Source organism: Lethenteron reissneri, chromosome 23, assembly GCF_015708825.2.
Source record: "Lethenteron reissneri isolate LAM-NWPU_2019-01 chromosome 23, ASM1570882v1, whole genome shotgun sequence".
In the NCBI taxonomy this organism is placed as follows: Eukaryota; Metazoa; Chordata; class Hyperoartia; order Petromyzontiformes; family Petromyzontidae; genus Lethenteron; species Lethenteron reissneri.
This window is the reverse complement of record NC_083801.1, coordinates 3687903-3713504: the sequence shown is the minus strand read 5'-3', so window position 1 is coordinate 3713504 and position 25602 is coordinate 3687903. Positions and strand designations below refer to the sequence as shown.

The following is a 25602-nucleotide window of genomic DNA, read 5'->3' as shown; positions in this document are numbered from 1 at the left end:
TTTTTTTAAGCAAATCTCTCTATTCCTTAGCTCACCTATATTTCTAACGTCATCGTGTGCATGTCCACAGACAACTCTGAATGTTCTGTTAATATGTTTTTAATATATAACAAGGAGTTTATCATTCAACATTATAACATGGAAAAACGTGGTAAAGACGCAGCCCTGCAAGTACTTTGCTCACACCAACTGCTGGTGGAAGGGCTTACACTAGAGGGAGCGCTAGAGAACCCCTCTAGAGGGTATTTGGCCTACACTTCTGCGCTGGGCCAGATATCTTGGAACAGGTGTGAACCCATTTTACACTGCTGGGTGGACATAGGCGGGAGGGATTTAAGAAGCCGTTGTTTCTTAAATCCCAACTTGCCATGCCGAGAGATTGAACCGGCCACCTCTGGATTGCAAGGCTCGTTTCCTAACCATTAAACAGCATCCCTGATTGTTATTATTATCTCTGGTATGTCTTGTAGATAACAAAATAAAGACTATATTTCATGTAATAGCATTAAATGTATATGCTATATCTCAGGATTTCAGTCGTAGCGAACTGTAGGTACAAATGAATGTGGATAATGCAATGTGTGTCTAATAGTATTGTAGTGACATCGCGGGATGTCACTGTGTAGTGCCGGCCCTAGAGAGGCTCGGTCAGCGCTGATTGATAGCGCTGGATGGCATCTCGCTTGGCGTGCAGTGCCGACCCCTACAGGATAGGGTGTGGGAGTGCTGGCCATAGGAAAAGGGGTTACTAAAAGCAATGGCACTCTGGTTGACCCGAGAGGACACGTGACCAGTTAAGTCTACAAAGGGCCCCCAGGTGGGGGCTAGGGGTGGTCACGTGGTCGGGGTCCAGATCCTGCTCGAGGATTCTGGAAGGTGGTCGTGGCCAAGGGCGGAGCCAGCCATGCCGCAGAGAATATAACCTAGGTCCCCCAGAGGGACCGTGGTTGTTGTTGATCCTGAAGAAACCTTTGTCTACGTTCTACCGAGTCTCCAACACGTGGACCTGGACCCGAGCTGTGGTCCCAGTCCGTAGTCGCAGTTACGTTGTAATTCGAGTAGTTAGCCTGGTGGTCACCACCATAGGTTGTTATTCTGTTAAGGGACAGTTACCCCATGTGTTGGTGTTAAATAAATGAACTCACTACAGTATTGCGAATACAGGTAATTTAGTTCAGGTTGAAGTCCTACAGTTTGTACAATAAGTCCAGAACATATTTTCTCATGCCATTACACTATAGTGGAGGCAAGCCATTGTGAGATTATGCTGCATGTATGTTCAGAATTCTACACTCCTGTGTATGTACTGAATATCTGGCCAGGTGGCACTGTGACAAGATGTGTGACTAACAATGATAAGGGTGCGACTTCAAATCCTGGTAAGGTGTTTATTCAACCAAATCTTCTATGGTCACTAAATGAGAACCCCTGTCTGTGAAGTCAATGACGATTGTCCTGTGTCGAGAAAGGTATCTGCTGGTCCCGGTATCTGCCATAGGAATGGCAGACACCAGGGCCACAAGTGGAAATTAGTACAGCCCAATGTTTGTTTGAGTGCAGAGAAACTTAGACGTTTATACCCAGAATAATGCACTTTCCTTTTTTGTCAGCTGCGCAGATGCTAATGTCGTTTGTTGTCCTTCTCCCCCACCTCGGATTAGCACGGTTGGCTACGTATGGTGCAAAATGCGTGCAACATACATACATACATGCATAATGTAACTGCTATGATAATGTATACAAATGGTCAATTACTAATTCAGGCCCTTACTTATTCACAAGTAGACACAAAATCGCTTGGGACCCATATGGCCATGTGCATAACACAAACAGTGCTCATAAATAATAATGTGCTCTTTGGGAATATTCATATCTGAAGTTGGAAAATAGATGAGAGCCGTGGCAGCATTTAAGAGATAAAAACGAGTTGACTTTTTATAGGAAATCATAAGGGGTTGCACGCATAACCTTTATGCGCGCAAATCAAACAGTATATTTGCCAAACGGCTTCCTTTGAATACATTTATGGCAATCGGGGGGGGGGGGTGGTTGGGGATTAAAAACAAATCTGCAATCTCGGAAGACGCGAAAGGTCGGTTATTCGCAGATTGTGTTGTTTCTCCTTACTACGGTCATAGTGATGTTGCGGTGAAGGTTGCATGAATTAAGATGCACTCCTTTTTGCCCGCTTGGCGGGAAATAATACGAGGAGGAAATGATGTCGGGCCTGAGGCCACTTTACATCAGTGCTGCATCAGCAGAGGCCAGGGCTAATGAAGCTTGGGGTCATATTGTGTGCAAGGAGCGCAAGCTCTGAAAGCTGCATCCATAGCTAAATTTACACACACGAGCAAAGTCCTTCCCCCCCTCCCCAATGAAAATTGTTGGTTGTACTCTTCTTGCATTGACCGATTTGGGATCATTATTGGAATCTGTGAAGATGCGCCTTTTTAGGAATGGTTTTCCTCTGCCAGCCTTGGACACTGCTTGTGGAGGGAATTGTTTTTCACCTATGGCAGTACAGTAGCCAAATGGATTCTTGGTGCATTTCAGCGAGAGCACTTAACTACGTGCTTTTATTTTTCTTCTTAAAAATTACGTGATTTTTTTTTACCATTACCCTTCAAAGAGCCCCTCTGTAGTTTCCTGCCTTCCTTGCAATATGTCAGTCAAAATTGTTAGTTGATACAAATACTGGAAGAGCAGTTACATGTTGAATTTAGACTTAAAACTTTCGCGACTGCAGGAATTCATATTCTCGGTTCTTTCGTTGAAGTCACGTAGATAGAAAAAAATCTAAATTTAAAGCAGAAAACTCACGACGTTTCGATCGCAACACAAGCGGTCTTCTTCAGGTGGAGAGAAAAGAGGGGGCGAGCTTCCAAATGCAGCCGCTCATATGTTAAACTGCAGAAGTACCAGAAAACAAGATGCTCTGGAAGTGTCTGCTTCTTTTGCGTTTGGCTGATGGTGATGCGGAGCAACAGCTATAATTTAATATTAAGGTGGTTGAGCCAGACAATTGCATCACGAGTAGTGGCGCGAAAATATGTAATGTTATAGCATACAGGAAAATCGTATAATGATTTGTCTTTCAAAATGAGAAGCATTTTAGTACGCAAATATAGTTTTTTGGAAATGTGGCTTTAAGCTTGAAACCAAGTCACAGTGTCGCCCTTCTCAACGGAGCGTTTCTATTATGCTTGCTAATCCAGGAGAGGTTGAGTTTGAAGACTCGTTTTCAGGAGGGTCCTGCCAAGTTTTTTTCTGAATGGGGCCGATGTTGCTTTGCGTAACCTCAAATGAGTAATTTGCAGGGTTTTTTGGCATTGCGGTGTTTGGCCATTGCCAGTTTACAGTATATTAGTTTTTTTAAGCTATGGAAGGAAACCGACGAACCCAGAGCAAACCCATGCGGATCCTGGGGGAGAACATACAGACTCCACACAGATGATGCCCAAGTCAGGAATAGAACCCGGGTGGACCTGTGCCACTCAGCCAGCGTTGAGTGGCACTCAATGGCATTAGCGGCCCTCTTCTGGAGACCGACATTTCCATAACGCAACTATTGACTTCCCACAAAATTTTACTCACATTTTCGACCATTGTTTTATCCATAAATATATGTTCCACATAAGATGGACAGATGTGGTGGAACGAGATGTGAGACCAGTGGATATGACCTCAAAAAAGGCACATAATGGTCTTCAGTACACAAACAAGAAAAAAAATCCAAGCAGAAATCCACATGCAATTATGGGAATTCGGCTTCAAAGATGATTATATACATATATACACACGGTCTGTTTAAAATGTGAAAAATAATCACATAACTGCAATACATTATCTTAACTGTTAAGTCATGCTTACTGCAGCGTTCAAGGCACATTTCCAATCAATCTGCCTCGGCATAACCCCCCTGAATTGCACTCGGGCCATCCGAGTTAGAAAAACACTAGGCTTCCGCCGGCTTGTGCAGCGTGGCCCATTTCCATTGGGACACGTGTGGCAGGGGCAGTGTGGGAAGTAACGAGGCAGGAGGAGGAAGCGTCCGCTGGGCCGTGATTGTTTCGCTGTGGATCTTTCCATGACATCTGTGGCCGCGCTCTGTTGTGGGTCAGGGCTCGGGCACTCGTGCCTTTCACTATGTTGCTGGCGCAGCCGGAAGCAGCGCACGTGCGGCGTAGCAGGCAGCCTCGTGCCCGCGACGTGAAATCCACGCCGCCGCACACCACGACGGCAGGTTTAAACTTGTACAAAGCTTGACGCGTGTTTCAAAAACAAATTCTGCCAAGGGCAACATTGCGTGCCGTCCATCTTTGCTGTGTTGCCATTTGCACTGTAATTCAGCCCGCAAAAGTGCATTTGAAAGCTCGTTTGTTTTAAATGCAGATGGCATATTAGCATGTGTTCAGTGTTCTGGAAAGAACTGCAGAATCGGTGTTATTACGAGTGATTGAAAATGATATTGGCAAGACGAAAGTATTTGCATGAACAGTTTCTGAAATGCTGGTGGTGTGCATAATTAAACTGGGAAAAAGTTTAATCTCATGGGAATTTGCAAATTTCCCACGAAATGTGTATGTTCGTGTCACAAATGATTTATCGCCATCAGTATAATAAAACATATTTCAATGCAACCATATAAATTATTCAAATTATATATTTTTTCTATATTCGACAGAACTACAACGCATCACTGAAGGCCTGAACAGATTAACACAATAATCCAATTCATCACCAGCTTCCCCAAAAGCTTGTGCAGCACAACATTCTAACTTGAATGGTCGATTGACTTTTGATTTTTTTCTACAGCCTCTTAACTCAATTCCATGCACACATTTGCATACCCATCGTTCAATGGTTACAGAATACCCATTTCAATTATTTTTTCTCTTGAGCAAAACAAGGTGAAAATGTAAAATGCACCCCGGCAGGCAGCATCCTACCAATTTATTCGCTCTAATAAATCCACAACATACATGTTCTTCATGCAGGTTACGAAATGCATTATCAGGCATGTATAGCCTATACTTTAGGAAACAATTATACAAACATTTTAAAGGTTTGCTTCAAGTGCTTTTCAAGATGCTTGCTGGGTCATCCCTCTGCTGAATTTTTTCTGGTTGATATTTATTTTCAGCTACTGCTTTTCCACAACACAGCGCTCCTCTTGTACACGGTACCCACGATAATATGTACAATACGATGCTACAACACAAAATGATTTCATATATTGTGTCGACGTGTGAATGCATCGCGAGGCAAGAGTGCAGATGTGACATAAGGGGGTCAAACAACATAATAGGGCTCATTCATGGAGAATTTCTAGCCGTCGATTCATGACCCCCCTCCCGTTGGCAGAATAATTCAGAGTGGTAGCCCAGTCGCCACATCTGAAGAAGCCTCTGGAAAAATAGATGCCACTGCGCCACTTTAGAACTAACCACAACGTGTCTCATTTTGAATATTATTATGTCTGTAATCATAAAATTCTGCCTGTGGCAATTATTCACGTTCTAGACGGTCTCATCAGCCTGGTTACCATGGAGAGAGAAAAACACAACCTATACAATTTCGACGATAATTGTCAGGAATCAGAAAATGATGGTTGTGGAAATTGCATTCATGTTCTAGATGATCCAATCAGCATTGTTACCGTGGCAACCAGGCTGAAGTGGAGAGGGGTTCAACCACCAGACCAGGTTCCGTCGCTCGTTGAAGGGCAGTGCTAGGACGGACCCAGACGAATGCAGAATTGTATCTGCAATCTGAACAGGCTCAGCTGTGGAGCAACGGTCAGCACAATGGACGAGCAATCCAGAGGTTTCGGGATTTCAACTCCATCTTCCTACACAGCAGTTGACTGAATAGCAGTATACGCGGATCGACAGGTTGTGTTGTGAGTACTTCCACCTTTCAGCGTGGGAAAACTAGGCCAATCCCCTCTGGTGGGGCTCTCAAGCTCCCTCGAGTGGGTGCCTTTCGGCCAGCCCGTGGCATGGGCAAGCACTTCAGGGCTGCACCCTTCGCCTCATAAGCAGGCCGGATTGTGGCATCCCTTAATTGGCAGTGTGTTGTGCACTCTACCCTACCAACGAGAAAGCAAGCTTCTGGTCGTGGGTATTTGGTGCTGGCAGGAGGTGCTACGTTCACAATCGGACGTGACAAGAAGATAATTGTTACAGGAGAATTTGTTTTTATATTGTAGATATCACCATGAGGGAGAGGTTCCAATGGGATGGACAGGACATGGAGGAGGAGTTTACTCAGATATATGCGGGCAGGTTCTTGAGAGGAGGCATCCGATTGGCACCCAGATGCCACCTACCAATGTGAAGCCCACATAGCGGGATACGGCTATAGGAGCCGACCTCGGAGGTCGAACCCCAGCTGTGCAAACAGCTGCAGTATCTGGCAAAAGGATGCAGTGGCGAGGTGTGGTGGCATCAATGTTACTGCCCGTGATAGCCACTTGACCCTAGACGGTACACAGTTTGTGTCGTTGTGTACGTGTGAGCGGACCATCGCTGCACAGCCTCATGAGAGCTCTTGTAACCCCCCCCCCCCCCCCACCTGCAATGTGCAGATAGACTTCACCAACATGTAGCACCATTCCACACGGCCAAGAGGCATTCTGTGCTTTACTGAATGACTCCACACTTTTACAGATTTGCTCATTGTAGAACTAATCCAAGAGACGCGCACACACACACGTTCCACAAAGCATGCAAAACTGCACAAATAACCATTGTTCAGCATAACTAACTATCATCACCATGAACTTCTTTCGCGCCATACGTAGCCAACCGTGATAATCGGAGGTGCGGGGGGGGGGGTAAAGACAACAAACTGAACATAAAAGGCAGTTCTAAAGAAATTAGTTTTTAATCTAGATGATTTAAAAGTGCATAGCTCCAGTGGCTTCCAAATATCAGAAGGAAGAGCACAGAAGCGCATCTGAAAGCGCGCGATGCAGTGGCCGTCTTTGCTCGGTGATCCCTTTAACATCACGGGACTGCATATAAGGACTCAAGACAGAGTGGGCCTTGCTTGTGAGCCCTGCTTCATCCCCAATTATTCTCTGCCAGTAATGTTTGATTCATTCCTGTTCATGAGAGTTATCAATTGCACACAGTGTTTGGCAGGGAGTTAATGCATATGCAATCATAAATTGGGTGAAGAGTAAATGCACGGGAGCGTATGGAAACAACAAATGGATGGTCAACAAACTGACCTCATATCGGCGAACTGAGGCTATTAAAGTACATTCCACGTGTAAAATAAACGTTTATTTACAAACGACATTCATGTCATAGAACGTGTTTGAGGACAGTAACCCGCCTCTATATATATTCACGTTTACATGCAACAATCTTAAACGAGAATCGAATCTGGTGAGACAGGCTATATTTGTTTCTTGGTCAAAACCACAACCAAGTTTAAACTTTGTGGAGCCCCTACCACATAAGCAATAGATTGAGCTCCACTGTGCGTGGGTGAGATTGTGGGGAGGGGTAGTGTAGCGGTTAGCGCACTGCGCTATAAACCTGGCGACCCGGGTTCAATTCCCGCTCACAGCCAACACCAGCGACGATTACTTCAACCGGTCCTGAGCACCCCCCCCTAGGTCGACTCAGTCTTAAATGAGTACCTGGTACGATGTGTAGACATCGCCACTAGGGAGACAAAGGCGGCCGGGCGTGGTGTTGGCCACCCACCCCCTCGTGTGTCTTGCTGGCCTTCATTGGTGCTTGCTAACAGCACTTGCCCCAACAGTCTGTGAAGGCTATAGGGGTGATCTTTGTCTTTGATCTGCCCCGACGTGCATTCACAATGTCCAACAAATTGTCACGAAAAAAAATATTATTCCCAGACATGACAAAGATTTAAAAGCTCCCCAGCGATGAGGGCAGCTGCAATCTACAATGTGTGCGCGCACGCACGAAACAACTAAACCATTATGAAACTATGTTTTATTTTAACAGGTAAGACCCACTGAGCTACATACAACTCTGGCTGCGAACGACAGCTCAACGAAGTGGCTTATCACGTGGAAATTTATTACAGCAAAATTCTAATTGGATGTTTCGAAATATGGAGGGAAAACCCGGAGGACCCGGAGAAAAAATCCACACGACCACAGGAAGAATATGCAAACTCCAAATATACAGCAGGTGTCAGGGTCGGGATCAAATCTATGACCTCCTGTACACCAGGCAAGGTAGTAAACATCTCGCCACTGTGGAAGGGGTATACTCAGTTATTGCCCCTTGCAACTTCTCAACAGCTCCAAAGCTCTGCAGTAACACGCAGCGAACATGATGCGGGGAGCTGCACGGGTCCCGGCGGAACTGTCAGGCGTGTGAAATGCGTGAGAATATACCAGTGTTTAGGAAGGTGAAGGGAGCGATTTCCCCAGCTGGGAGCTGCTGCATCACGAGTAAATAACTTCCACGGACAATTTCAACGGCTCCCATCCCCCCTATCGCACCCACCGCGGCCTCACCCCGGTCCCCCCAATGCTGTGTGTTTTCTGATCACCCCCCTGGTGCAATTGATGTTCAAAACCATAATAATGGATGACATTTTGCTCCAGAAGGATGCCTTCGCCATCTGGTATTTTGTGTTTTCACATCTGCGGAACGTTTCCTTTTGTGTTGTTTGTCGAGTTCTAGATTTATTCTTGTTTCCATCGAGACGGTTGCGATTAGAGCGGGTTGCAATCTCCGGAGTTGATGAACAAAAAATAAGTTCCCACTTTATGGAGCCACACTGCGCACCTGCCTTAGGAGTGTGCAATTTCCAAGACAACCTCGGCGCTGTCAATAAACACATGCAATGCAACCATACTCGTTTGAGCAGAGACACCTTGACTTTGTTGGCAGAATATAATAACCACCACCAGAGCCTCCACCTTGTATTTGAAGCGTACGGCTGTGTCAAGTAATGAGGACGGCGATGTCAAGGACAATATTATAGGATTGCAAGTACTCAGAATGCTGTGCTGACATTAGCAAACAAACTCCATCCAGTGTCATTGCAGTTCCCGTTGTCCTCGTCAGCAAAAAAAGCTTCTCCACACCAACCCCGTTATGTGTGGTCCTGTGCACCTGCAATCCATCTCCTTTCCACGTGTGCCCTGATTTCATCACTCGCCCTCCCCTGCCGGCTGTCACACATCGTTCACATTTCCTCTCATGGGTGCCCGTTCCATCAATAGACTTGTCCATCTGTGTTCACGACATGAACTGCCCGAGCTTAAATTGTTTCATTGAGAAGTGGGTGCAATGCATCACACTCTGCCGAGCCCTTTAATCTAAGCTCTTCATCTCGTATCTCTCTGGGTTATTGATCCCCATGTTAGATAAGTGCAAACATGGTAAAGGTTGAAAGGAGTTCCTTGTATGCGGTGGGTTCGAGGGGTCTCATCATCATTATTGATGGCTGCACATCAAACATCAACCCAATTGGTTAATATGCTTGGTTTGGTGCAACTGAGTGTTCACCAACCACTACTGCCACTGTATGGGTGGCAGAGTGGTGCAGTGCCACACAGCAAGAAGCCCCCTGGTTAGATTCCTGTCCTGGAAACTTTTCTGCGTGGCGTGTGTATGTTCTCACCATTTTCTACACGGGGGTTCTCTGGTTTCATCCCTCAGCTAAATAAAATAAAAAAATGTAACTGGTATCTTCCAAACATCCCAGAACTGGAAAAAAAAAGTTTCTCTATTGGGAATACACGAGGAAACATCACCGACTATTGTAGAAACTTGGCAGGACCCTCCTGCAAAAAGTCTCGAGACTCGGTGAGGCCTTCCTGGGTATAACAAGCATAATACGATCAGCTGTTTAAACAAGTTAGTGTTGCAGATTGATACCTAACAAGGTGAGATTTAAGCACACTGGCAAATGTGCTCTGTTTAGCTCCATAACTGTTCCTACCTAAGGTGTAGGTACTGTTCAGAATCAGAATATTTATTGATCCTGGGGGAATCCGACAAGCTATGAAGTTCTTTTTCACAAATGTCTGGTAGGGGCAGGTCAGAACGTTACAACAACAAACAATAGAAAAACACGATAGGAGTGCAAAGTATTGTAAAGGTAAACACGTCACTTAAAATATATACAAATACAACTAAAATTTGTTTTATCTTACCAGGTAAAGCCCAATGAGCTATTAACTGATTTTTCAGAATCGGCCACAAATGATAGCTCAACAAAGTGGCATATCACGTGGACATTTATTGTAGCAAAATAATCTAAATACTGTTGTACAGTATTTCTAACGCAAAAAGGGGTTCCATTAAAAAAAGCTATAATGGCGGCTAACACATTGCTCCAAGTACACTATGCTGGAAAAAAAACCCATCACAGCACTCGCACAAAACATCTATTGTTGAGGCACTGGTAGCAAAGGGGAGTATTATGATGGGTTGTGAACAACCTTCTTAGCCAAACTCCTGAAATGTGCCATGACTCACGAATGCAACGAGCAAGGGAGGCATACACATAAACTTGGCAACACATTTGGCATAACACGCTCTTTTATTATTGTATCTGATTTTGGCTTCGTTGAATTGACACAGAGCAGGTGAGGATTGAGAACATCATTAGAAAATGTGGCATCGAGTTTTAAGTGCCGGAATTCATGAATAATCAATATAGGGCTTTAGAGACAGTGGCGTCATATTTTCCTTTCAGGTTTCTTTTTTCTTCCCACCCCGTATATGTAGAAACAATCAGACTTCTATACTTAACAAGACGATGGCATTTACAACCTGGACCATGACAGTGAAACCATGCAAACTTGATGGTAATGACAAGGTCCAGATGTGGTTTCATTCTCGTGAAGGTCACCCACTGCTGTCAGCAGAAGTGTCATTTAAATCCCCCAAATAGGCTTAAGTCACCAGTAATTTGATGAATCAAATTTAAATGTGAAAAACCACCTGGCACTATGCTTACCTTTCACTTTTAGTTAGGTGAGGTCTAATTCCCCTGCAAGAGTAGTGTTTGATCTCGCTGCAGTATATTTGTATTGGTTTATGCACATTCATTATAAATGAGAAACTTTAAACAATAGTTAGGGGTCAGAGCCACTGTTTTATCCATCTTTATTGAAAGACACCAGAGATTGCTGATGGTGAGTAATACCGTTGAAAACAACTGTGTGTCATGAATTTTATTTGTGTTCATATTATTTGGCTTATGCTGAACTTTATTTAATAATCGTTATAATTTGAAATAAAATGTGAGACATTTTAACTTCACTCTCATAAAATAAACTACATTTATTTTGTTCATGTTAAACGTGCATTAATGGTTTATGACTCGTATTTTACTGTTTTGTATTATTCATGATTGCAGAGGAGACATTCTCACATGCGCAGACATTTCCGGTTGCGAACAGGCACATTCTCTGGAAATAAGTGGTAATTTTTAATCCAAAGAAATCAGCTATTTTTTGTTGTAAGTTTGCCTATGGAAAAATAAATCATCCTGCTGATGGCACACTGGCACTAGGGTATATGACTACATTTCGAAGAATATCATGTTGGCTATGGTCTTACGTAGTCACTGTACTTTACTGTGAGTTATGCATCTTCATTGGAATACACCAGCTTGTGCCAACAATCACATTTCTACGAACTCCCGTGTAATAAGCTCACGAGGGAAGATTGTGAGTGGGAAGCTCGTGAAAATGTTGAGTCCATGTGTCCCCTTGTTCATACGAGTATGGTGTGGCAGTTATATCCGTTGCCAAAGAGCCACCGGTGTAACTGCCATATTGCCTAAAATACTATACACAAACTTTGTGCCTCCTCTTTAGAGGTCACTTTAAAGAGATTTCAGCATCAGTCCTGTGACATCTCCTTCCGCGGACCCTTTTGATCTATTTCATCTCATGGCATGACACCGATTGCACGGTCGGAATAAACATATTGGGAACAAGATGTAAAAATTGTAAAACGTTCACAAAAGGGACAACCCGAACACAAACGGTTAACATTCTATCACAGTTCATGGAGTCGCCCAAAGGCAGACAACACTGCTTTTACATAAAAAGCCCCCATGGTTCCTCGGTTCATTAACCAACACGGAGAGAGCTGGAGTTGTTTTTTTTTTGTATCCGCTGTACAAAATGCACACTGAATTATTTACCGGCAAAGACATGTTTAGAATGTTGATTATTTGCGCAGTCACAACGTGTAAACTATACTTTAGTTCACGCCGTGTTACACAACTGTGTAAGAAACTTGCACTGCTTGTTTGACAGAGCCAGAAAAAAATCACTCTGATGGCGAGGCTCAAAAGGAAGATTGCGAGCATTATGGAAACTGTTCTTCTGGCCTCGAGGGGAGCAGGGAGCAAGGTCAGTTTACGAGTGGGTGGATGCTCGCACATGTATAAGTGTTCGCTACACTGTATCTCTAGTGTTTTGCTTGTGTGGGTTTGTATTACATTTGCGGATGCATTTTTATCTGCAAATGTATACATAGTTCCTTGCAAACTTGCCGTGCTATTTTTTCCTATGGGTGCAATGGCGTGCCGTGGCGATGTCGCGTTTGCCGCCTTGTTGCAGAGGTTCAGGATTCGATTTTCGCAAGCCACCGCGGTCATTACTGCGGGCGTATTGCCTGTAAAATGCCGTGTGCTGGCCCTCACAATGGACGTCAAGGATCCCCCTTCACGTCATCTGAAATGAGCAGGCCATTGTGCGGCCGGTCCTAATTTTCCACATTCGAAAAATTGCTCGCAAATGAGTCAACTGGGATTACGCGCAGCGACATCGACCTGACCGTGAAAACTCCTGCAGACGGAAACGTAGCACCTTCGCCATCGCCTTACACGATATAAGAACGCGTTAAATTATCATGCGGTTGTTTTTACGATTGTTTTTTCCCGCATTTAATAACACAATGGTATGGAATGCCATATGTTCTGAATGCATGTTGATGGAGATATATGTCCTGTATTGCAGAGTATGCCAAGTTGTAAAACCAATCTGATGAATAACCAGTTGCACTGATGAAAAGCCTCTTGTATTTTCTGCTTGTAAATGTGCAAATAATTCTTTGGTGTATTAAATCTCTGGGTAATGGTACAGAAGGTACATATAGAGGCTTATTAAAATAAAATAGTCTTAATCAAACCACTAATCGGTTTGGAAACGTATACATGGATAGGATGATGATGATGATGATTAAATTGACTGGGCCAATTAGGTCCTCTGCTGTGAAACTTTCGTGTGATTGTGCAGGTTTCAAACCAACGTCGTTGTGTCATGCTGTCCATCGTGCGGGTGTAATTGATCTCTAAATTGGGGAAATTAACTCACGTGGAATAAAAAAAAGAGTCTAAATTATAGAGCACGACAAGCCAAGGAAATGAGAATGGCCTTGAGCCTCCTTCCTTATGCCCATTACTAGCCTGAACAGAGTTTTGGCCTCACCTAACCCTCAACCACAATGCATTAAATTATGGATGCAGAAAGGCAGCCTTACAGACTGCTGGTTGTAGACTCGTGATACATTTTGACTTCACATTTGAAAAGTTAAACTCTTTTGCCCGTGAAAAACACACACACACACATCTGTGCACAGTAATCCTGTGAGAGTTTCAGTGTGTAAGCATTCCCATTTCACATATGTGCATAATTTTAGGCAATCAAGGATGTCTTTTGCCAAACCAATGGCCTGGTATATCCCTGTGAAGTGAAAAACCATATGTTAGCAATAGCCAGGAACTCCTTGATTATATAAGCCGTTAAAATTGAGAGTTATACAAATATTAAACAATACCAGTGTATATTCGTTGGGTCTTTCGGTAAAGTCACGTAGATAGGTTCAAAGAAAATAACAAAAACGACATTTCGGCCGCTTGTGTTGCGATCGAAACGTCGTAGTAAATTTTTATTTTATTTTAACCTATCTACGTGACTTTACCGAAAGACCCAAAGAATATGAATTCCTGCAGTCACGAAAGCTTTAAGTCAATAACAGTACACTACACGCAATAGAACGCAATTATGATTATACAGTATGTTTTGCAGTAATGTTAATATGTTAACTTTCCCCAATGTTAAATTACCAAACATACACATATGGACTTTGGGTCAACTCTGTTTCCATTGGCAATCCTAAGTCCGTCAGGCAAATTTAACGTTCACGTCAGGGATAAGTCTTTCCGAAGGATAAGCCACTGTTGATTTTGACGAGGTTATGTTCATCTTGGTACATTTGTTGATTTATTTTCTGAGTTGTTTATGGCTGGAATAAGAATTCACCGTGCTCTGCCAAGTGAAAACAGTAGTTGTCCACGCCAGACACGAAAGCCTTCTCCCTACTTACTTCTATTGCTGGACTGTGCTACACACAGCCAGCCAAGTTCATCCAATGCCAATTTAAAAGCATTGCTAGCAAATCATAGGAAGTCGCAAAGTATCATGTGACATCTGTGACTCGCTGTGATTGGCCACTAATACTTTTGAAATGCAGTCTATATACTGGGTAGGAACACTAAGAGCCAGCAGAAACTCATGTTGTGAAATTCGTTGTGTTTAGAGGGACACCTAGTTCTGTTTTCACTCGCCATCGGTGTTTTAACATCAAGTTAAATCCACATTTGAAACTGCTCTCATATTGCACGTGGCATATTTGAGCTGGTGGTGCCCAACTGCAAACCATCACTTTAGCAGCAGGGTCGGCGGTTCATTGACATTTCATAATCTGCTGTGGCACTACAAACCTGCTGGGCTTTAAGGCGTCCAGATAATGTATTACAGCAAAGTCACTACGTAACTGGTCTGTGGGGATATTGAGTGTTTTGCCCTCATATGCGCGATATTCTTGTTTGCACAAACTCCAGTTTCCACGTATATACATATGTAGATATACGCAAAGCATTTTAAGGAATTGGTCAACCTTCGCAGTATGGGTCCTTCTGAAAATAATCTCGAGATTCAGTGAGGCTTTTCTGGATTAAGAACTGTAACATGTACAGCTTTTGCAGCCGTATGCCACTGTGGTTATAGTTCCATCGCAATCAGAATGTTTCAGGGGTCAAATCTTGGCCAGCCCACCAGCTCTGGACGAACAGGCCCCCATCACAAGAATGTGGAATTAGTCCCACAGGCTCAGGGTCACCAAAAGAGATGAGCCACTTCCCCGTGCTCATTTGAACAGGGGAAGACGACATACAGGACTTTTGATTTGTGTAAATATCTCGTGTCCACTTCCTTGAATGAAAGACCTGTGATTAGTAATTATTTTGTGACAACTACTAAGCAAACATGCGTCTGTTGTCCTTTTTTTCCTTCTATAGATGTGCAGACACCTGATGATTTAATGTTTCCTGAAGACTCTTCAAATACTCCTGGTAAAGCAGCTGCCACGGTCGTTGACTTACGGAGAAGTTGCATCACTCCTGACAAAACATCCTTGAAACTCAAGACGATAGCATCAACATGTGCTCCTTCCCAAACATAAACACCGCTCGTCTAACACTCTCATTAAGAAATGTTATTAAAAAGCGGTGACATTCTTTGTTGATGTTCCCCCGCTGTGATTTAATTTGCAACATAAAAAGGTAGGCCCCATCACGTGACACGAAGCATGAAAAATGAATCGAAATTTACAAATCAATCGCCTCAATGTAGCGCAGAGATTGTCCTCAATACTTAAAGCATACAACAATTATTCACACTCAAACAAGTTAACGATTTAAAATCACCAACGTTGGTGAAACCTTTTCAAGGTGTGTTTCTGGGGCTTGACTTTGTTTACACAAATCACCAGACGTGAGACACATGGCAGACGTTTGCTCATTAAACAAATACAATGCATAATTATGCACCTTCAGGGAACTCTTTGTTGCTGATGGCACATTTCGAGTCGTGCTCTTGGGAGCCGTGTTTATTTTAATCATTCGGTGTCATTGAGCGACCCGCGAGCTGACGTTTCACGCCTCGTCGCCCTCCGTGTCAGACCTGCACTCGGGAGCCTTTGTCGAGGGCTTCGGGTGTCGCTTCGGCCGCGGCCTGCAGAGGGGGACATGCGGCTGGCTCCAGGATGACGCCAGCGCCGACCTCCGCTGGCAGGTCGGGACCTCCCGCAAGGGCCCCAGCCACGATCACAGCTCAGGCAAGTGCCACGATGCAACATCAGCAGTAGGTACTGTTCTACTAATAGCTGTAGTAGTAAACTTGTATTTAGACCGGCAGATGGAAAATCAACTCGTTATGACGGTGTGAAACGTGGTCGAATTCGTAAGGGTGTCGCCTGGGTTCAAAATTACAACTTTGATTCACAGCGAACACACACAACGTGTGAACGAAGCATCAATGTGTATTTATGCTGGAGAAATCCGATGAGCTATGAAGCTATTTTTCACATGTCTATGCACGGGGTAAGAGCGTTACAACAACAAACGACACAGACACACAACAGGAGTGCAAAGTACAAGAAAGGTAAAAAAATCACTTAAACACATACACCATCCCCATCCTACTAGGCAAAAACCCAGTGAGGTATTAACTCAAATGTAACACAAATGTTAACAACAAACTAGAAAGGTGAAAGTGTGCTTTCAATTTACAATCAGAAACAGAAGGAAGCATTTCCCCACATAGTACATTAGATTTAAATACATAAACAATATGGTGCTGAAATGTTAGTAAAGGTTAACACACAACTTTGTAAAAATATGCAACCTGCCCGTGTTTTTATGAAATGTTATTTTAACCAAAGAGGTAATCTCATTTCGGATATGTTTGAGATATTACCAAATACTGAACATGACTTGGCTTCATAGTCTTGGTTCTTTCGGTAAAGTCACGTAGAAGGGAAATAATAATATTTTTTATTATAAAAATATTATTTTATTATTTTCCTTCTACGTGACTTTACCGAAAGAACCAAGAATATGAATCCCTGCAGTCACGAAAGCTTTAAATCGAAATCACTTGGCTTGCATATTTTAAAACCTTCAATCTCCAGAATATCTCGTGATGTAAAAAACAACGTGATGCTAATTTTCTCTTCCAACGAGAATGTACATTCTTGCATCATTACCGAACTAATTAATGAGATATTTTTTTAAACCGCCACCATGTATACACATAAACCAAAATAAGCATGTGTCACACCCTTCGTCACACCCCGTAGACTAATGTCTCAGATAGTGGCCCTCCTGAAAACCAGATGAAGTGAGCAATCAAAACTATATCATGTGACCTCCTTTGCCAGTACCAAAATATGAGAATAGGTTTTCCCCTTTTTTCTAGCAACAAACAGGCGTTTTGAGACGAGGCTCAAAAGAAAGCTGTCTCTGGTGTGGACCAATCAGTTTAAAAGACAATGCTTATATTATCAGTGTATGTTTTTTGTTTGCATTCTGACCACAAGCATTGTGGTTAATGCAGACATGATTCCTTGTAAAAGGTTTCAGTTTGATGTTTTAACATCTTAACACATGTTTGTTGCCAGAAAAAAGGGGAAAACCTATTCTCATATTTTGGTACTGCCAAAGGAGGTCTCATGATGTAGCTGCTCACCCCGAGCTCTCATTACTCTGATAGTGCATTGCCTTTGTGCTGTACGCCTTTTGGCGTCCTCTGGTCTAACAGTTTTGAGACTAGACTCAAAAGAAAGCTGTCTCTGGTGTGGACCAATCAGTTTCAAAGACAATGCATATATTATCAGGTTTTTTGCACTCTAACCACAAGTATTGTGGTTAATGCAGACATGATTCCTTGTAAAAGGTTTCAGTTTGATGTTTTAACATCTTAACACATGTTTGTTGCCAGAAAAAAGGGGAAAACCTATTCTCATATTTTGGTACTGCCAAAGGAGGTCCCATGATGTAGCTGCTCACCCCGAGCTCTCATTACTCTGATAGTGCATTGCCTTTGTGCTGTACGCCTTTGGCGTCCTCTGGTCTAACAGTTTTGAGACTAGACTCAAAAGAAAGCTGTCTCTGGTGTGGATCAATCAGTTTCAAAGACAATGCATATATTATCAGGGTTTTTTTGCACTCTAACCACAAGTATTGTGGTTAATGCAGACATGATTCCTTGTAAAAGGTTTCAGTTTGGTGTTTAAACATCTTAATACTTGTTTTGTTGCCAGAAAAAAAGGGGAAAACCTCTTCTCAATCAGAATTAATGTGTGTTCTCATGCAGTGTTATGAAACACTGAGACGCTTTGGAGAAATCTGACAATTCAAGGCACTCTAGTGATTTGAACGAGACGGGTAACAATGTCCTGTGCACGATTCAATGTAATCATGATTCAAAGGATCGATTTTCGATTCAAATACTTTTTTGTAACAATAAGTAGCGCCTCTTGTGGCTTTAGGGACAATGTAATCCTATTACATATAACATGTAGGAATCAAGAAAGAAATCTGATACGCGCATCCCAAGATTTGTACTACCTTGCCAACTATACAGGAGGTCGTGGGTTCGATCTCGACCCTGATGCCTGTCACGTGCATTTTTAGAGTATTTAGCTGCTATACATTTCCACATGATAAGCCATAGTTGAGTTTATTTTTATATCAATCTTTGATTCGATGGACTGTTACACTCCTAACATGAGGAGTGCATATTAAAAAAACTGAACATTATTGAACATCATCTGCAGCCTTGGTCAATTCACTGCTGGATGAAGGCCTGGCCCAAGCCATTGCTATCTCTCAGGATGCTGCAATGTATTAATCCACCTCACACGTGAACACATGCTGATTCTGTCACTCCATCTCCTTGGTGGACTTCTCTCAGATACCTTCTTTCCCTGAGCCGCCACTTCATTGTTATTCGTGAACATAACATTATAGCAACAAAAAAAACTCGCCAATTTACTTACAGTTTTAAACTGACAAAAATATTAACATTAGTTTTATATTCCTTCATTTATATACTTTGAATGTAGCGAGTTTTTTTTTTATATAAGGAAAAAACACGCAAAGATCACGGACCATACAGTAATTGGGCAGTCTTATAAATATCGGACATAATGTCGCCCTCCAGTTGTTTTTTCAGGTCGTGCCGCGCATTGCTCGGCACGATGTCCGACGTTTCGCTCCACGAGCTGTGAGCAAACAACACGCGGCACAACCCGAAGACACATCGGACACCGATATAGCCGCAACAGCCACGAACACCTACGCAACGTCGATACTTTTCTTAAACGTTTCTGGCCTAAAATCGAGAATCTACCAAATTGCCAGATCCACGTTGTAACATAACCCCAATCTTTTGTCCCTTCCTTTCTTTCAGGTCAAGGAAACTACGCATTCGTAGAAGTGTCGGAGAGAGGCGAGCAGGGTGCCGCGAGGCTGCTGAGCCCCCCCGTGACTCCGCACAGCACTTACCGTTGCCTGCAGTTCTGGTACCACATGAGTGGCGGCATCGACAGCCAGCTCTCCGTCAACGTGCGCACGCAAACGCCGATGGGCCTGCAGGACGAGACGCTGTGGAGCCTGTCTGGAGAGCAGCCGGCACCAAGCTGGCAGGAGGCGCGCACAATCCTGCCGCAACACGCCACCCCTTACCAGGTGCCCTCCTTCCCCGTGTGCGCAACTCGGAGCGCCGGACGCTCGTCGCATCACAGCAACGGCCACCGCCGCCGTGATGCGACGATCGCTCAGCAAGTTGAAGGCGTCGAGCGGTGTGTTGTTGTTAGGTCGGCTCGGGCTCAACTGAGTACCTGGTGCAGTGTGTAAGCATCGCCACAAGGGAGACAAAGGCGGCCTCGCGTGGCGCTGGCAAACCCACCCCCCTCGTGTGCCGTGTCGACCTTTGTAGATGCTACTCGCCAGCAGCACTTGCCCCAACAATATTTACGGGGGAATTTTGTCTTTGTTGATTCGACCTGGCTCAGCTTGAGCAGGTTGTATTGATTTTTAAGCTTTCTTCACGGGAACATACGTTTTGCTGTTTTAATTAATTAGTGTTCTGACTTAACGGAAGTTATCACAGGTCAGTGGAAAGGGGAAAGTGTTCCGAGTAGGTCACGAACTCAAGGGAATTATCCCCGAGTTCAGCCCAGGCAAGCACAAAAAAATATTGCACAGCATTGGCCACTGTTAGCAAACACAGAAACCCAAGTAAACACAATCGTATCCACAGCTGTCTGCTAATTATATTTGGGACTCGCTCCAAATAACCACACATGTGACAAATATCCGACCGCCAAATGGGAAATGCAAATTCGCTGTCATTTTGGATTATTTTTTCCCCCCTGTAGCCGAACAGTTGTATTTCCTGGTTATACATTTGATAGATATGTGATTCGTTTAATAATTAATTGCATTTTAGGAATGGGATATATTTTTTTGCCATGGTATATTATTCTGTCACCGTTACTCTTAGTCTTTCATTAATCACCAGTCTATATTCTTAGGCTATGCAAATATCGGAATGCAAAAAAAGAAAAAGCTTAATTTATATATTAGTAGGCAATCCACAATACTCTCATTTCACATCATGGAATTAACGCATTTATATTGTGGGCTTTTGTTATTTTTATAACCTGCAATATTTAGTTGGGTATGGAACAATTTGAATCCAGCAGCTGCCTCGTCATTTGTACAGGGAATTGTTAATTTAATCCGCCATCTGTAATGATATGGATGTTAAAGACCCTGGTATCATTTACAACGTAGCCCATTGCATGCAGCTTCTAAGCCAAAACCCCAATGTTTAAACACATTAGCGGCAACTACATTTTAAGAATGATTCTTTTGAAACCATGGTTAATGTCTCCCTCGCATGCAAAATAATTCATCTCAAATGTTCCTTGCATGGTTAAAGAATACATATTGACTGAATATTATCGTTCTGGATATACCACTCTATATTTGAAAATGTTGCACGCTGATATATTTCATTATGATACATGTAGGAACAACAGTTTCACACTACCCACCAGGGATTATTTGTCTATCGTGCATAGCCCCTCCCAAACATGTACGCTCCCGGCTTGGTTGAAATGCGTCACGTGACCGCGAGCTTTCTGTCGTGCACGAATGCGCTGTCCAACCAAGTTCCAACCTGCCCTCTCCGAAGGAACGTGTTTACAAAAAAAAAACATTATGACGGAGTACTCGAATGTGACATGTAAAATTACAACCAACGCAACAAAGGCTCATGGTCGGTACCCGCAGGTCATCCTGGAAGGAAAGATGGGTGACGGGCACAATGGGTGCTTGGCTGTTGACGATGTGAAGTTCAACGACAAAATCCCTCTCATGCACTGCCTGAGTAAGTACCCCAAATAGTTGTCACACATTCTAAATAAGCACCGACTGTATAGCTATCAGCAAGAAAATTTACAAAAATATACTCCAAAATTCATGTTCGTTCGACTTTTACAGAAGTCATGGAAAGAACAAAACACAGTATTCAACTGTTTCATTTGCAAAAGTAGGATATGCATTTTTTATACAAAGGAATTCAAAACCAAAGACAGATGTAGCATTCATTTTAGCGGACGTGCTTTTTGGTAGTAGCCCAAACCCTCTACATTTCTTCCGCTTCTTCATGTAAACTCTCAATGAACTGAATTTCCTCGACAGCTGTTACCATTTTCCCAAAGGGACACATCCATATAATATTCGCTTACACACTTTAAACCTCAAATTGTCAATATTTAGCATTCACAAAACTGAAATTACACCCCAATTGCAATTGTTTAGATTGTGTCCATATGCCTCGATTCACACATGTGTAAATTGATCAAGCACCTTTCCTCTTACAGAGCCTTTCAATGCCTTCCCAGGAGTACTCGGTCTGCCTCCAGGTAGGACACTATTGTGTTTCATTAATGCTCAGTTTCCCTTGTGTCTAGCGCCTGAGAGAGAAAGAAGCCATTATAGTGCTAACATGTGTCGTCCCTTTTTGTACGGTGTCTAATGCGAATAAACGTGATGGATTCAAATGTATAATCAGTCACTCTTCTGGACTGCTGCTCGTCCGATGTCGTGTTCAGAGCGGCCTCCGAGGACATAAGGCAGACACTGATCCGCCGTTCCTGCTGCGAGGGGAATCTCGTCCCCTCCACTGCCGTCGCATTCACAGTCGTTTCGTTGAATTGGTGGCAGGAGGACTGAATTGGCGCTCGCGATTTTAAAATGTTTCAAACAGGCTTAGAGGCGGAGCGAGCATTATATTTGACACGTGAATTCACGTTTGTAAAACAGTGCGATGCGTCTGTGGTATGTAAGACAAACGTGCAGACGAGCACTACTGTATGAAGACACGAGCAGATGAATATGCAGTGCTTGTGTTTATTTTTTATTTTCCTACAAAAATATCACGAGGGGTTCATTGTTTTTTGTGGACTTTAAATCATGTCGTTAGGGTTGTTGGTTTATAAATGCTCTTCAGTACTGTACACATGTTTATACACATTTCCAAATTAAATAATTGTGGCAAGAACAAAACGATTGGAAGATACCTTTTAATTTACTCAGGGACTCCCGCTTTTTTATTAGGAATGAAAAAACCTCGCAACAATGTGTTCTGTGGCATTCTTTTTTCAGTGATTCGAATCATAAATAGCATGCCATTGTTTACAAACAATTGAGCGGAATAAAATAGAATTGATCATGCGTGTACATGCAGCAGATGCAATATATTCCTGTAAAAATAAAACTGGCATTCCAACTCAGAAACACGAGCTCCCCCAAGCAAGAGGGTGATGTTGCCACAATTATGAGTTTTGAATTCACCTTCTACGTACTTTGCCCCATATTCTTTTCACTCTACTGGCTCCCGTGACACGGTGTATGTCATCATATAGCCTTGGGCCTTACAGGCCTCACCTTGAGAACAGAGAGGTTGGCTTGAAAAAGTCAAGCAAGCACACTATTAGTAATGTCACTTTAAGAAGATGGCAACCCGCTTGAACATCAGAAGTTTCGTCCAAGAAAGTACACGTTTTACAGTGATGAGGCTTCACAATCAACTTGACACCCAGGATGCAGAGCACAAGTATGCATCTACAAAATACTGTAATACCCAACGTGTTTTATTTCTATGGCATTGGCAGTGGTTTGCAGCAGTCCGCACGGACTAAAAAAACCCAAATCTCTCCAAATAACATAACTCTACAAAACGTCTCTGAAGAAAACATTTTCTTCAGGCATTGCCATGTAACGTAAGCGCGCTAAATACTTAATCTCGTTTATAAGACAGTACTACTGACATTGTTTCTTGGGCTGCCTTCCATGAAAAACAAAATCAGACACAGTGATGATGCAAAGGATCCTTAGGCAATCGTTGTCTATGGGTTTATCTCCGTTTCAGGATTTCCTGGAAATGTTGAAGATGACACGGAGCTGATATTGGACGAATATGATGATATGTACGAGGTTAAATATGATAACAAGACTTCAACAAGTTGGCCCCCAGGTAAACAACATTTTCACTTTGCATCCCTCTTTGTTCAATCCTATAAACATCCTGTGAGAGAGAAATTCTGCGTTGTTCATATCTGGTACACACAGATTAGGTGACAGGATTACGTCTGAAGCTTTGTCTGTTTCCGGTTTTGTGAAATGCAGCATTTCCCCGTATAATGCTCAACGCAAAATGTACATATTTCCAAGTCGGTGATTGTTTAATAACTGATGTCTGTGTTTCACTTAATAGACATGCCTGTCTGTACGAACAAAAAAATATAAGGCAGCCTGAAAGCGTATAGTTACCTAGCAACAGTTGTACTGTAGTTTTTAGGTCAAAGCTCAACCGGAATTTTTTTACATTAAGACTGAGCCAAAAAAAAGATTTATAGACTTGAATACTATAAGCGTGTTTATATAAATCTAAATGATTAAATATCCTGCTGAGAATTAACACAGCAAGTGCAATCGACATCTTTGCGTCTTATCATATGTGGTATATTTTTCGCTGTTACCAGCTCCGTTGTGGTTAAGCGTCGGCAATATTTCATTTGAAATTGGTGTGTTTCCATCTTTGAAAAATAGAGACTTAGATAATCATGTGAGCCCTGAATAAAGGGTGCATAATTGGAATCAGTGTCAAAGTTTGATTCATAATCACTTTCATGTTCATCGACTTTTATAAATAATTAAATCCTGAAGGTGCCTTTTTGTGAAATTTTTGCAGAGCAGCATTTTTGCTCGTGTTGACCTCCAGAGTAATTATTGTACCCTTTCATCCCAAAAGCAGTCTCGGAAAAAAGCACTGCCTATATAATTTATGATGGAATACATCAAGATTCCAGTTTGCAAACATTACTTTTATAATTGGGAGTTATCACAAAGCAGACTTCCTCTTCTGAATAAAAAACATATCTTGAGGAAAACTAATTTCACGCCTTTGTCCAAAAGGACAATTTCATTTTCATTTGTCTCTGATCTAGAGGCAATTCGAGCCCATTCTCATTATTTTTTCATGGCAGTGACCATCTCTGATTTCATTTTATTATTTTACATTTTAATGATCCAAAGTTATCCGAAATGGATTGGGGCGGGCATGCTTTGAAGAAAAAAAAAACTCTTTCTAAAAACGGCACCGTGCATATTCCTAAATTGCTGAAACGGTAAATTTTTTTGAAGATGTTTATTTTCAATGATTTGTTTACGTGCTACATTTGCATGCATTGAGTTAATCAAGATGAAGAAAATATTATGACAAGAATACTTCTGCCAAAGGCAGGTAATGACTTTGTTTTGAATGGGAGGTTGCTGAGTGGCTCAAGAGGGTGGAAGCACTAAGCCGCCACTGTAGAGACCCTCGGTTCCAATCCAGGCACCGCTTGGGATTCATGTGAGTTCCCAAGTGCAGCGAGATGATGATGATGATCTCAGCTCAGTCACCAATGAGCACACACAAACTGATCACTATAAATTATTAGTTCTGCACTTACTTTGGCCAAATTTAAACATCAGTTTCACTGTTATTCCAACAAACAGTACTCTTACATGCAGTGAGGCCATCTGCTGGTTGGACCGGTGGTCACTTGAATGGGACCTCAAGGGTTGCTCTGTGATAACTGATTCCATGGGCTGTTAACACGAAGGGGAGCACTCACTGCTGGCTGTGACAGAACGGAATGGATTCTTTGTCTGATCACATGACATGACACCGATAGCACCAACAGGATTAAATTGTGCAAAATGACATAACATTAGCAAACTTAAATCGGGCTGTATATATTTTTGGCAGGCATCTTCAACATTTTGAGTGTCTAGTCAGAGTGCACAAATGTGTTGTGGACTAACGAACTCGTGGTATTCCGTAACCATGTTCCATTGCACATAAGCTCACCAAGCACAAGCCACGTTAAGGAATGTGGCTTCCTTTGACTCCAAAAATCAATTCTATAGCTCAAACCAAGCACCAAATGACTGTTATTTGTTTCACGCCACGACGAAAGATCTGCAGAAGTGTCTGGGTCTTGAGTGACAAAGAGGGCTGAGGTTGCCGTTAATGATTGGTTTTTGCGACCGAGTGTAAAAAAATATATTTTTTTAATACAGACAGCCTCAATTAAAGTGGGAGATATGAAGGCGGAAGGTGGATTCTATTGAAGAAAAGCAATGGCTTTATTGTATTTGAAATATATATGG

At 42.7% G+C, this 25602-nt stretch overlaps 1 protein-coding gene across 2 annotated transcripts in view; it reads left to right on the top strand.

Annotated features, from left to right (window-relative positions):
• The window catches only part of LOC133345859 (neuropilin-2-like), a 149015-nt gene that overhangs the window by 101233 nt on the left and 22180 nt on the right, over nucleotides 1-25602 (top strand). For both annotated transcript variants that reach the window (XM_061556903.1, XM_061556902.1), the window contains exons 11-17: nucleotides 12281-12376; nucleotides 15328-15381; nucleotides 15990-16145; nucleotides 19283-19560; nucleotides 21172-21268; nucleotides 21765-21806; nucleotides 23315-23419. In XM_061556903.1, coding sequence (XP_061412887.1) covers nucleotides 12281-12376; nucleotides 15328-15381; nucleotides 15990-16145; nucleotides 19283-19560; nucleotides 21172-21268; nucleotides 21765-21806; nucleotides 23315-23419 — 828 coding nt within the window. The remainder of the gene's footprint in view (nucleotides 1-12280; nucleotides 12377-15327; nucleotides 15382-15989; nucleotides 16146-19282; nucleotides 19561-21171; nucleotides 21269-21764; nucleotides 21807-23314; nucleotides 23420-25602) is intronic.